This window comes from Budorcas taxicolor, chromosome 17, assembly GCF_023091745.1.
Source record: "Budorcas taxicolor isolate Tak-1 chromosome 17, Takin1.1, whole genome shotgun sequence".
Lineage (NCBI taxonomy): Eukaryota > Metazoa > Chordata > Mammalia > Artiodactyla > Bovidae > Budorcas > Budorcas taxicolor.
The window spans coordinates 43,633,592-43,648,140 of record NC_068926.1 but is presented as its reverse complement, the minus strand read 5'-3'; the positions used below and the strand labels follow the sequence as shown (position 1 = coordinate 43,648,140).

General features: G+C 38.7%; 1 protein-coding gene across 1 annotated transcript in view; it reads right to left on the bottom strand.

Moving 5' to 3' along the window:
• ASIC5 (acid sensing ion channel subunit family member 5) overlaps positions 1-4,722 on the bottom strand; it is a 37,809-nt gene extending 33,087 nt beyond the window's left edge. Inside the window, exons 1-2 of the mRNA XM_052655119.1 lie at positions 4,683-4,722; positions 1,900-2,206 (exon numbers count right to left, since the gene is read on the bottom strand). Of these exons, the coding sequence (XP_052511079.1) occupies positions 1,900-2,206; positions 4,683-4,722 (347 nt within the window). The remainder of the gene's footprint in view (positions 1-1,899; positions 2,207-4,682) is intronic.
• Between the last annotated feature and the right edge of the window lie 9,827 nt (positions 4,723-14,549).

Sequence of the window (14,549 nt, the reverse complement as noted above, 5' to 3'; positions counted from 1 at the left end):
GTTGCTTCTATATTTTGGTGGTTAGCTTCTAAATGGCTGGTTTTTTTTGAGTAAAATGTACCAGTTATGGTTGTTTCTCTAGGGAAAATTTCTGTTAAGGTCCTCACACTGGCATACTCAAAATGATATGTGAAATTTCTTTTTGATATTGGCTATCTTCAACTAGCCTTTGCTTTTGTTAGAACATATACCTTCTGGACATCCCTCGTGGTCGATTGGTTAAAAAACTGCCTGCCAATGTAGAAGACGTGAATTCAATTCTTGCTCTGGGATCCCCTGTGAGGCAGGACAACTAAGCCCATGCATCACAACTACTGAGCTCACGCTCCAGAACCCACAAGATGCAACTACTGGGCACATCCACCCTAGAGCCTGTGCTTCACAACAAGAGAAGCCACAACAATGAGAAGTCTGTGTTCCACAACTAGAGAGTAGCCTCCCACTGGCTGCAAGTAGGGAAAACCCACACACAGCAATGAAGACCTGGTGCTGCCAAAAATAAGTGGATAAATTAAAAATGTTTTAAATAAGTAAAATTTTAAAAAAGAACACATGCCATTTAAAATACAGTATGGTGCAACTGTATTGAATATCTTTATGGGGCCTTTGATTTAGTTTTACTCTTTGGCACCTTGACACATATCTTGAAGTAAATCTAACTATTACCCATGCTGTAATATCAACTATATATTGAACCCCTGTGCTTCCCTTGTGGCTCAGATGGTAAAGAATCTGCCTGCAATGTGGGAGACCCAGGTTCGATCCCTGGGTTGGGAAGATCCCCTGGAGAAGGCAATGGCAACCCGCTGCAGTATTTGTGCCTAGAGAATTCCATGGACAGAGGAGTCTGGCAGGCTACAGTCCATGGAGTCGCGAAGAGTCAGACACAGCTGAGTGACTAACACACACACATTGAACACCTGTCCAAAGAACCACCCCAAGCATGAGACAAAATGGTGTATATACTACTTGAACTAATGTAACAGAAAATACATCAAGCAGATATTACATCATTTTGTACACAGAGGAGTTGAAACTTTAAAAGGTGAAGTGATTTGTCCATGGCCAAATAGCCAATTAGCGGTGAATCTGAAGGAAACCACCTCCCCCACCCGCTAGGTGAAAATCCCATGTACAGGATTTCAGGTTTGACCACAGGCAGTAACAAGGGTTTTCATGAATGGCCTCATGGGAAAGTTCCCTCCCTACTCACCACAAGAGACCTGGTACACAACCAGGGACTTGCAGATCTCTGGAGGGAGTTGTGGTCAAGAATGCAATAGCAATAGAGTGCTAAACCAAGTGTGTGCACAGGTCACATGCGTATGGAGCTGGACACATTCCTATCACCATAAACACCTCATCCTGAACACATGGGAACATTTCACATCTCCAACTTTAGCACAGTGCTTTCCTGTATCTTCAAGTTATTCCTCATCTCCTCCTACAAACTGCCTGGCCACCTTTTGACACTCACACTCTGTGACACTTAGACAGGGATGTCACTGTCTGTCCTCTGTGCTCACAGAGTCCTTGCACATACCCTTCATGTAATCTATAGTCACCATATATATTGCATTGTTGTTGCTGATGTTTCTCTCTTTTTGGCTAATTGAAACAAGCTTTTTAAATGCAAGGATAAAGACTTGCACATCTATTTAACCACAGGGTTTGGTGCTTAGCCTAGCATATAATTGTGGAGGGAAAAAAGAAAGAAAAAAAGGAAAATAGAGAAGAAATCAATAAGCTTCTTAGCCCCCAACATTTCTGTTATTAAGACAGTTTAAGACCAGAAGTGGTTTTGTGTATATTAAATAGCACACAATAAACTATTTCAGCCATCCAAGAAAGATTACACCTAGCAAAGTTACAGAGACTTATTAAAAGTGTAGCTTTTACCTGTTTAAATTGCAGAAGGTCACAGCTGGGAACTCTATCCTTTCCACATACTGTACCTCCATAGATGTCGTGGTGGGCCACCTGAAGTAGTTGACGAGACGGCTGTAGACCTGCCAGACAAGGAGACTGATGGAACCCAGGACCACCAGCAACCAGACCACCTTGCGAATCCTACTCGGATTCCGGACAATGTTGTGGACTCCGTGGAAGGAAGTGGAGATGGCAAAGTCATGGTCAAACTTCCTACGGTCAGTGTGAGGTGGCAAAATTTTCTTTGAAAGGTAGAGCTTGATCTTTTCCAAGAGTCCTTACATTCAACCAAAGACAAAACAAGCAATAAGTTAGGAAAACCTAATGCTGTATGTGAAAAACACAACTCACATGACCTTCCACATGCTCCCTGACTCAAAATTCATCTTGAGTTGCACAGATTCTTCAGGAGTCAAGAAGTGTCTACTACAGAGATCTAATAAGTATGTGATGCCTCTCATGAGAGAATGCCTCTAGTTAATGCAAACCTACTTTAGCCCATTTCTTATTCTAATAGTGTGTTTCTCTTTAGTCAAATGGGAAAAACATTCTCTGCCTAATGAGTTGGTTGTATTAGATAAAATAGCACCTGAGGATAGCTTGGCACCTCACCCAGACCATGATAAGTACTCAATTCATACTAGCAACTTGTGTTTTTCTATGAATTTGGTAGTGATGTGGTAGATGGAAGAGTTTCATGTCTAAAATTCTCATTTAAGAAATGAGTTCTTGGGTCTTCCTTGGTGGCTCAGTGGTAAAGAATCTGCCTGTCAATGCAGGACACATGGGTACAATCCCTGATCTGGGAAGAGGCTACATGCTGTGGCGCAACCAAGCCCTGTGTCACAACTACTGAGCCTGTGCTCTGGAGTCCAGGAGATGTGACTACTGAACTCAGCATGCTGCTGAAGCTCGTGCACACTAGAGCCCATGCTCCACAACAAGAGAAGCTGCTGCAATGAGAGGCCCACGTACTGCAACTAGAGAAAAGCCCAGACAGCAACAAAGACCCAGGGCAGCCAAAAATAAACAAATAAATAAAGAGAGATGGGTTCTGTCTCGCAAATGCTCATGATTAACTGAATTAACTTTTATATCCTTTGTTTCAGTTCAGGAAGTATTCTTCAACTAATCAGCATTAATTTAATTCCAAAAGGTTTCATTAAATCATTAGTTAATATTCCCCAGGTCTCTAATCAATTAACTAAGTTTAAGTTATGGGATATACAATGATACATAAAGACACCTATGAACATTTTCTAAGGGACTCTATTTCATCTGCAAAGCATTAAAGCACAATTACAAATTATTTTATGATTTTTTACACAGATTCTACACTGAGCAGGAAATTATGTATTAGTCTGATTAGCTTGACTTTGTACTAAGATTTTATAATATCTCCACAAACGGTTTTTTAAAATTGTTTGAATTTTAAACAGGTTATATATACACATATATAATATATATATCCTGTCATGTGGTTATATATTAATACATACTATTATATATATATGGGGGTTCCCAGGTGGCTCAGTGGGTAAAGAACCTGCCTGCAGTGCAGGAGGCGCTGGAGATATGGGTTCAATTATTGGGTCAGGAAGATCCCCTGGAGGAGGGCACAGCAATGCTCTCCAGTATTCTTGCCTGCAGAATCCCATGGACAGAGGAGCCTGGCACCCTTCAGTCCACAGGTCGTAAAGAGTTGGACATGACCGAAGCTAATGAGCATAGCACATTTTCTTTATATATATATATATTCCTGCATGCGGAATCTCAGCTTCCTGACAAAGGATCAAACTCATGCCACATGCAGTGGAACAGCAGAATTTTAACTTACTAGACTGCCAAGGAAGTCCCTAAATATGTGTATTTAGAATAACTGCACAGCTCCAGAGCAAAATCAGAAATGTATGAAAAGCTTTTTGTTATTATTATTCATGAGCAAAATAAACTTAATAATGCTTGTTTACATACTATTTATCCATTAGCTATAATACATGTGGGGAACTGACTCTGACAGGACAATTCAGTCTCAGGGAACCTGATGCCCTTCCATCCACAAGGGAAGAGTGATTTAGCAATCAGTATTTGGTCAACTGCAGTGTTTCTGGTTGTAAACATTACTCTGAAAAGTGTAAGTTTTAAGTAGCTCTGTCAAAACTCAGCTCATTTATTATAAATCTACTTCTTGACAACTGCTCTGACTTTCCTGGGGTGTTCTCCATCATTTGCTAGGGCTTAGAAAGAATTCTTAAAAATATTTTTGGATGGATAGTGAAGCAACAAGGTCATGTATTACAGTGAGGAAGATTAGAATTTGTTTAATAAGGAGTCTACCAGTCTACAAAGCAAGAAACTTCTTACTTTCCCACTGAAATGGATACTTTGTAATTATTACAAGTGGCCCTTGCATTGAGTATTGATCTTTACAGAAGCATTCTAAAGAACATCAAACAAGTTTTGCTGTATTTTAATATAAAATTTATAGGCACATGATAAATAGAAGCCAAATCAAATATAACTGCAAGAACAGATTCTGGTATACAAGGATATTTTAAAACCACATATATTTGACTCCTGCATACAAAATAACACTTTTCCTAAGTAACAGAAACTGTATTACTTATAGTATATCTAAGTAATATTGGAAATCAAATTTCCCCAATGAAAATATAACCTCCCTTTCCTTTGTTAATTTCTGGCTTTTACAGATAAAAATTCTTCCTGTTCTGAGGATTTTACTCCTTACCCACCTTTCTTAGCCTGGGTGTTTGATTTCTCAAACTGCTCCATCTCCAATTTCAATAAGCAGGAGTCCTTGAGGTCTAACCAATTTCCATCAATAACCATACTCATTTTGTGGCCTTTATATAAAATACAGCAGTTGAGGCTATAAAACGTGGGAGCAATTTAAATGTTTGTGTTGCTATGTTTTGCCTCATAAAGTGCATAACCTGCAAACTGAACACACTGGCAGAACCAGCTATGGGCCTCCATGGACTCATGAGAAGCTATCATAGTGAAACCAAAACACATAATTAAGGAAACAATTTTCTCAGAACTAAAGGGACAATCCCTACAAATATTTGTGGTTTTAGAATCCCCCTGAACAGGCTAAGTGACTCTGAAGACTCACCTGGGAGAAAGTCTTCATGGTCTTTATTTCCACCTTTCTTTACATCACTTTGAATCAAAATGCAGTTGGAGTGAAATTTGTGGGGATAAAGATGTCTTTTCCTCATTGAATTTTCTTTCTAAATAGTGGATGAAGGTTTTGAACAGAAATAATAATCACATGAAAATGACAAGATAAAACCCCAGAAAAATATCTCCTTGAGAGGAAATGGTTGTTGAAAGCATTCAAACTCAATGGAGCACAAAGGCTGGTTATTTGTTCATAGGAACAATTCTGAGAAATTAAAAGAATTTATAATATTAAATAATAAACTGGAGACTATGCATTGTTGTGTTTAAACGGCACCATCTCTTGACAGAACTGCGGAACTGCCTGTATCACTACTTAAAGCCTTTTAGAGTCACCATGGTAACATTTCATATGATCACTAACCTTTAACATGGTAAGATATGTGTTACATGTATTTTCTTGGAAGCTTAGGACTCTAAGTTGAAACTATTCTTATATGGAAGCAAACTAAGAAATTTCAAGAGATGTAAATGAAACTCCTGGGATGACTTCCCTAACTATGAAATTAAAGATTTCAGGAAGAGGGTCAATCGTAACGTATGAATTTCTCCCTTAGAGGGCTCTCCTTTGGGGTTAATGACAGCCTCAGTTACAGTCTGTTAAAATCCAGGTGCTCCTCACTTACGTGATCACTCTTCCTTCCCCTGCACGCCCTCCTTCTTTTCTTCTTCTGAGCAACTTTCTGCAGCATTTCTGGAGGTTACATGTTCATGTCCTGTCAGTTACTCACTGTCTGAACTTCTAGGGGCAGACTCACTGGGTGATTGAAACTGAAGTTTGGGAACAGTCTGGTAGGTGATGGGGCCAACATGGAAAGGGCAGGCCAGGTGGGGGACAGTAATAAAAATGGGAGTGGGTGCCCTGGGGGGAAAATGCTGGAAGGGAAATCGAGAGAGAGAAAGATAGCCTCCAAAGCCACATTTTATCTGCATCATAGTTTAACGAAGGCTCAGGCATAACCAGGGCTTCCCTGGTGGCTCATCAGTAAAGAATCTGCCTGCCAGTGCAGGAGGCACAGGGGCCGTGCATCCAACCCCTGGGTCAGGAAGATCCCCTGAAGGAGGGCATGGCAACCCACTCCAGTATTCTTGTCTGGAGAATCCCATGGACCAAGAAGCCTGGGGGGCTACAGTCCATGGGGCAGCAAAGAGTCAGACGAAACTGGAGTGACTGAGCATGCAAGCAGGCAGGCATAACTAGAAATATTTCTTTTTTTGATTTCTAAAATTTTTTGATGTGGAACATTTTTTTTCAAGTCTTTATAGAGTTTTTTAATAATATTGCTTCTGTCTTATGTTTTGTTTTGTTTTGTTTTGATCCTGAGGCATGTGAGACCTTACCTCCCTGATCAGGGATCGAACCTTTACCTCCCGCATTGGAAGGCACAGTCTTAACCACTGGACCACCAGGGAAATCCCTACTAGAACATTCCTAAAGTCCCTTTCATGTATTCACTTCCTCTCCCTCTTGCTCACAAATTCTGGTTACTTCCACATAAGACCTCAGTGCAAACAGAAAAGAAGAGTGAAACAGAAGGTTGGCAAGACCTCTCCTGTTTTGCCTACCCTTTACTTGATAGAGAATAGCATTTTAAAAGCCTCTTATTTTTATGTGTATTCCTCACATGTGACACAATTAAAGACTGTGGTTGCTCTGGTCTGCCTGCCCTGACACCTCCCCCTCTGGCTTCTACTTTAGGATGGCCTTTCCAACATTGCTTCCTTTTCTCCTCTGCTCAGTTTTAAAAATATTTCACTGTCACTTTCCTCTATCAGCAGCTGGTAGTAAATTTGAACTCAATCTTTGTCTGGTGAGGAAATACCCCCATTTACTTCATCATGTCCTTCTGTGAAATCTAAGCCCACCATCCATCTCACAAGTGCCTCTGGTTTCTTCTTTGTTAATTAATGTACCTCTTTAAGCAGCTCAGTGAAAACACAGAACCTCCCACTCCCTTCCTTCTGCTTGCCCAGCTCACTGCCCTTGATTTGCACAGCAAGGGCCTTTGGCAAAAGATCCATCTCCAGATTCCTCCCATCACCACCCCTTAACATGCTCACAAACAGACAAAATCAAATTCAGGGGGAGTCCAGAGGTTTCTAAATTATTATCTACCACTCTTGCACCAATAGTATCAGCCGCAGAAAACCACTTATTACTACTGATAAATACAAAAGGTGAAATAAAGAGAGTGGATGGGGCAGGGGGAGCATTTTCTCTGCCCTTGCATTTGAATTCAGAGCATAAGCAACATTAAGAATTTTATGCAGTGTCTAGAGAAGTATATTCTGGCACCACATTCATTATGCAGACACATTTTTATTCTATTTTTCAAAAAAAACTTATGTGGTTTTTTTTTTTAATGTTGTTGTTGTTGCTTGTTTTTTGCCACACAGCATGTGGGGTCTTAGTTTCCTGGCCAGGGATTGAACCTGCACCCCCTGCATGGGAAGCGTGGAGTCTTAACCGGTGGACCACCAGAGAAGCCCCAAATCTTATGTGTTTTTAATAACATTTTTGATCCCATTGAATCGACTTACATCTAAAGGTATCAAAAAGATCATCTTTAGCTACTACTTTTAAATTTACCTTTGAATTAAAACTTTTACTTTCTCTTTAGGAAAACGCATAACCATTAACAGTAATGCACAACTTTTTTAGATTTAGACAGATCTGATAATGACTATATGATCTGCAAAGGAAGACAATGTAAAAAATACCTTTTCTTGTATTATTTTGAGACACTCTTCTTAATAATCTTGGAAAGGACAAAATAAAGCAAACTCACAGCTTAGCATATCTTAACAAATACTTTCTGTCATTTATCTGTTGTTGTGGGTAAGAATCCCTTAGAAATGGAATAGCCCTCTTAGTTAAAAAAAAAAGAGTCCAAAATGCAGTACTTGGGCGTAGTCTCAAAAAAGAATTATCGTTTTTGTTTTCAAGGCAAACCGTTCAGCATCACAGTAAGTCTATGCCCAAGTCTATGCCCCAGCCACTAATGCCAAAGAAGTTGAAGTTGAATGGTTCTATGAAGATCTACCAGACCTTCTAAAATTAAGACCAAAGAAGGATGTCCTTTTCATCATAGGGAATTGGAATGTGAAAGTAAGAATTCAAGAGATACCTGGAGTAAAAGGCAAGTTTGGCCTTGGAGTACAAAATGAAGCAGGGCAAATGTTAACAGAGTTTTGCCAAGAGAACACACTGGTCATAGCAGACACCTTCTTTCAACAACACAAGAGATGACTCTACATATTGACATCACCAAATGGTTGATACCGAAATCAGATTGATTATATTCTTTGCAGCTGAAGATGAAGAAGCTCTATACAGTCAGCAAAAATAAGACCTGGAGCTGACTGTGGCTCAGATCATCATCTCCTTGTTGCAAAATTTGGGCTTAAATTGAAGAAAGTAGGGAAAACATCATTCAGGTATGACCTAAATAAAACCCTTTATGATTATACATATGGAGGTGAGAATAGATTCAAGAGATTAGATCTGGTAGACAGACAGTCAGAAGAACTATGGACAGAGTTTTGTAACATTCCACAGTAGGCAGTGACCAAAACCTTCTCAAAGAAAAAAAAATGCAAGAAGGCAAAGTGGTTGTCTGAGGAGACCTTACAAACAGCTGAGCAAAGAAGAGAAGTGAAAGGCAAAGGACAAAGGAAAAGATATACTCACCTGAATGTGGAGTTCTAGAGAATAGCAAGGAGAGATAAGAAAGCTTTCTTTTTTTTTTTTCTTATTGTTTCTTTTAAATTGTTATTTATTAAAAACCATTTCTTCCTTAACCTTAGTATGGTCATTCCTGCTTTATTTGGCTATTCATTGCGTGAAAAAGTCTCTTTTCCTCTTCTCATTCGACATATTTTTGTCTTTGTGTTTCAAAAAGTGAGTTTTGAATTGACAAAATGCAGTCATTTTAAATTGAGAGTGATTGACATGACATTAATTTCAGGTGTACAACATAATGATTCAGTATAAGGGCATATTGCAAATTGATTACCACAATAAATATAGTTAACATCCATTACAACACGTAGTTTCAACATTTTTCTTGTCATGGAACTCTTAAGATTTACTTTCCTAGCAACTTTTGAATATATAATTCAATATTATTTATAGTCATCATGTGGTATAGTCTATCTGCAGCACATTTATTTTATAACTGGAAGTTTATACATTTTGATCCCCTTCATTCTTTTTGACCACCCCTCATCTCTGGCAGGCACTGATACCCAATACCAAATGTGTATTTATGAGATCAGATTTTAAAGTATTTCACATGCAAGATTGATCATACAGTATTTGTCTTTCTGTGTCTGATATAGTTCACTTAGCACAATAACTTTAAGGCCCATCCATGTTGTCACAAGTGTCAGGATTTCCTTCTTTTTTAATGGCTATATTATATTCTATGTATGTATGGATTGTGTGTTATAGACATGTAATGGAATATTTATGTACATAATTTAAAAATGTATTCTTTTGAGAGTTCCTTGGTAGGCTGATGGTTAGCTTCCTGGTTTTTACTGCTGTGGCCTAGGTTCAGTGCCTGAGATCCTACAAGTGGAGTGGCCAAAATATAAATATACATATATTCTTATAATATATGTTTAAAATTGTGAGTCCCAATCAATTAAAGTGATTATTAATACTAAAGGACTTATTCCTGCTGTTAGTTTTTGTTCTCACATATGTTTTTTGTTTCTCAGTTCTTCCAGTATAGCCTTATTTTTTGTATGAACATTTTTTTTCTAGTGTGCGTTTCTTCCCCTTTCAAATTTTTGTATATTTTTCAGCTAATCTTTTTTTTTAATTTTTACTTTTACTTTATTTTACTTTACAATACTGTATTGGTTTTGCCATACATTGACATGTATCCACCACGGGTGTACATGCGTAAGTGAACACTGCAAATAGAGGAGAACAATAGAATGGGAAAGACTAAAGATCTCTTCAAGAAAACTGGAGGTAACAAGTGAGCATTTCATGCAAAGATGGGCACAAAAAAGAACAGAAATGGCAAGGACCTAACAGAAGCAGAAGATATTAAGAAGAGGTGGCAAGAATACACAGAACTATACAAGAAAGTCTTAATGACCCAGATAAGCACGATGATATAGTCACTCATCTAGAGCCAGACAATCTGGAGTGTGAAGTCAAGTGGGCCTTAGGAAGCATACAGTTCCGTTCAGTTCAGTCGCTCAGTTGTGTCCTACTCTTTGCGACCCCATGAATCACAGCACGCCAGGCCTCCCTGTCCACCACCAACTCTCGGAGTTCACTCAAACTCATGTCCATCAAGTCGGTGATGCCATCCAGCCGTCTCATCCTCTGTCGTCCCCTTCTCCTCCTGCCCCCAATCCCTCCCAGCATCAGAGTCTTTTCCAATGAGTCAACTCTTCGCATGAGGTGGCCAAAGTACTGGAATTTCAGCTTTAGCATCATTCCTTCCAATGAATACCCAGGACTGATATCCTTTAGAATGGACTGGTTGGATCTCTTTGCAGTCCAAAGGACTCTCAGGAGTCTTCTCCAACACCACAGTTCAAAAGCATCAATTCTTTGGCTCTCAGCTTTCTTCACAGTCCAACTCTCACATCCATACATGATCACTGGAAAAACCATAGCTTTGACTGGATGGACCTTTGTTGGCAAAGTAATGTCTCTGCTTTTCAATATGCTGTCTAGGTTGGTCATAACTTTTCTTCCAAGGAGTAAGCGTCTTTTAATTTCATGGCTGCAATCACCATCTGCAGTGATTTTGGAGCCCCCCCAAAATAAAGTCTGATACTGTTTCCACTGTTTCCCCATCTATTTCCCATGAAGTGATGGGACCAGATGCCATGATCTTCGTTTTCTGAATGTTGAGCTTTAAGTCAACTTTTTCACTCTCCTCTTTCACTTTCATCAAGAGGAAGCATTACTATAAAACAAGTTAGTGGAGCAGATGGAATTCCAGCTGAGCTTTTTAAAATCCCAGAAGGTGATGCTGTTAAAATGCTGCATTCAATATGACAGCAAATTTGGAAAACTCAGCAGTGGCCACAGGACTAGAAAAGGTCAGTTTTCATTCCAATCCTAAAGAAGGACAATGCCAAAGAATGTTCAAACTACCACATAATTGCACTGATTTCACATGCCAGCAAGGTAATGCTCAAAATCCTTCAAAGTAGGCTTTTGTAGTATGTAAAGAGAGAACTTCCAGATGTACAAGCTAGATTTACAAAAGGCAGAGGAACCAGAGATGGAATTGCCAACATTCTTTAGGTCACAGAAAAAGCAAAGGAATTCCAGAAAAACATCTGCTTCTGTTTCACTGACTACACTAAAGACTTTGACTGTGTGGATCACAACAAACTGTGGAAAATTCTTCAAGAGATGGGAGTACCAGACCAGTTTACTTGCCTCCTGACAAACCTGTATATAGGTCAAGAAGCAACAGTTCGAATCAGACATGAAACAACTGGCTGGTTCCAAATTGGGAAAGGAGTATGTCAAGGCTGTATATTATCACCCTGCTTATTTACCTTAAATGCAGAGTACATTATGCAGAATGACAGGCTGGATGAAGCACAAGCTGGAATCAAGATTGCTGGAAGAAATATCAACAACCTCAGATATGCAGGTAATACCACTCTAATGGTAGAAAGTGCAGAGTAACTAAAGAGCCTCTTGATGAGGGTGAAAGAGGAGAGTGAAAAAGCTGGCTTAAAACTCAATGTTCAAAAAACTAAAATTATGACATCCGATCCCATCACATCATGGCAAATACATGGGGAAAAATTGGAAATGGGTTTCATTTTCTTTGGCTCCAAAATCACTGCAGATGGTTAATGCAGCTATGACATTAAGATGCTTGCTCCTTGGAAGAAAAGCTATGAGAATCCTTATAGCATATTAAAAAGCAGAGACATCACTTTGCCAGGAAAGTTTCAAGTAGTCAAAACTATGGTTTTTCCAGTAGTCATGTATAGAGGTAAGAGCTGGACCATAAAGAAGGCTGAACACTGAAGAACTGATGCTTTCAAACTATGGTGTTTGAAGACTCTTGAGAGTCCCTTGGACTGCAAGATCATACCAGTCAATCCTAAAGAAAAGGAACCCTGTATATTAATTGGAAGGACTGATGCTGAAGCTGAAGCTCCAGTACTTTGGCCAACTGATGCAAAGAACCGATTCATTGGGTAAGACCCTCGTGCTGGGAAAGATTGAGGGGAGGAGGAGAAGGAGGCCACAGAGGATGAGATGGTTGGATGACTGACTCAATGGACATAAGTTTGAGCAAACTTGGGGAGATGCTGAAGTACAGGGAAACCTGGCATGCAGCAGTCCATGAGGTCACAAAGAATCAGACTCGACTGACTGGACAACAACAATAAATAATTCTATTTTGCTTTGGGTTTGTATTAACACAAAAACAGAGCTGCTATTTTGTGCTGTGCCCTGTGTGTAAGCATTGTGGGTTAGTGTTTTTGTATTTGTTACAGTATATTGGTTTTTTTATAAAACACTAAATGAAAGAAACTAGCTACTGTATCATATCTATTCAAAGCAAATAAATTCACATATTTAAAATGATAGCATTTGTCACAGAAAGGAAACTTATGTTACCACCAAGTCCAAGCCTCATTGCTACCTCCACCCTCACCCAGACAAGAGGAGAAGGAAAATAAATTCCATGATAGCAGGGTTCTTTTTTTTTTATTTTTGCTGTTGTTGTTTACCCAACAGGGTAGAAAAATAAGTGGTAAGTAAGAGGTAGTCAACAAATATGTCGAATGAATACAAAGTCTGTCCTAGCCTTGTACTTTTCTCATTATGCACATGCTATCATGATACAAGAAAATTATAGTCATTAATTTTGTACTTTTATTTTGAAAAGTACAAACTTAAAACTGCATAAATTGTGCAATGAATACCTATATGCTGCTGCTGCTAAGTTGCTTCAGTCATGTCCGACTCTGTGCGACCTCCTAGACGGCAGCCCACTAGGCACCTCCGTCTATGGAATGGGTTGCCATTTCCTTCTCCAATGCATGAAAGTGAAAAGTGAAAGTGAAGTCGCTCAGTCGTGCCCGACTCTTAGCGACCCCATGGACTGCAGCCTACCAGCCTCCTCCGTCCATAGGATTTTCCAGGCAAGAGTACTGGAGTGGGTTGTCATTGCCTTCTCCGAATACCTATATACTCTACCATAATCCATTCATTTTTAACATTTTCTCACATTTGCTTTATCTTCCTTGTTAAATAAAGGACTAAAATCCATCCTCTTATTGCTTAAGAAAAAAGACATCTTCCTGTGTAAATATAATGTAAAAATCACACTCAGGAAACTTAATTTTGATGCAGCAGTACAATTTAATACTCATTCTATACCGAACATTTCCAAATTTTTCCCCAGTCGAATTTTATAATATTTTATTTGCTAATCCAAAATCCCTTCAAGGATCATGGGTTTAATTTCCTTATCATTTGTATTCATTCACTTTTAATCCAGAACAGTTCCCTAGCCATTAGTTTATTTTTTTTGTCTTCTCATCATATTGCTGTTTTGAGGAATTCATTCCAGATGTTTTGCAGAATGTCTCTCAAATCAGGGCTGTACAGTTTCTTCTTCATTAATTAGGCTCAGGTCAGGTACTTAAGGTCCCTGGAGAACCACTCGGGGATTGGTGTTCCTCACAAAGCATCAGATCAAGGAGCATGTGACCTCAGTCTCTTGTATCATTGATGGCAGGAAGCTTGATTGCCTGGTTAAGGGAGGCCAGTCATATTCCTTCTTTGTAAATGCACCTTTTCCCTTTGTAATTAATAAGTAACCAGAAGGAAGTTAGACTTGTTCCCAACTGTTCACCCACTGATTTTAGCATAAATCAATGAGTCTCATCTGAATTAATTATAGCTATGGTGTTTATAGAATGATATTCTCTTTCTTTATTCTTGCTATATTTTTTGTCACTATTCTTCTAAAAGAAGAGCTTTATCTTCTGATTTCCCTTATTTTTTTAAAATTAGTTTTGAATTGTTGTATACATTAAAACTTATTTCTGTGGTTACTACTTTTTAAAAAATTATTTAAGTTGACAACTTTTCTGGAAGGACTAATTGAAATATGTTTGCTGTATTTACTCCTGTCTCATCTTCCATAAGAATCTATTAAAAATTAGAAATTAAAAATACACTTTAGACAAAAATGTGTTAATCTGAGAATAAAAACTTGTGATTTTTTCTACTCAGATCAATTAATTTAAAGCACCAAAATACTTAGCTTTAGGAAAGAGATAGGATTCATAATTATTTTAGCACTCAGTTATTTGGGTGGCTGTCAAGAGTGGTAAGGTAACATGTAGACATGCTAACTTTTGGGGGTTCCTTTTAAGTAACTCAGTTTCCTTTTCTG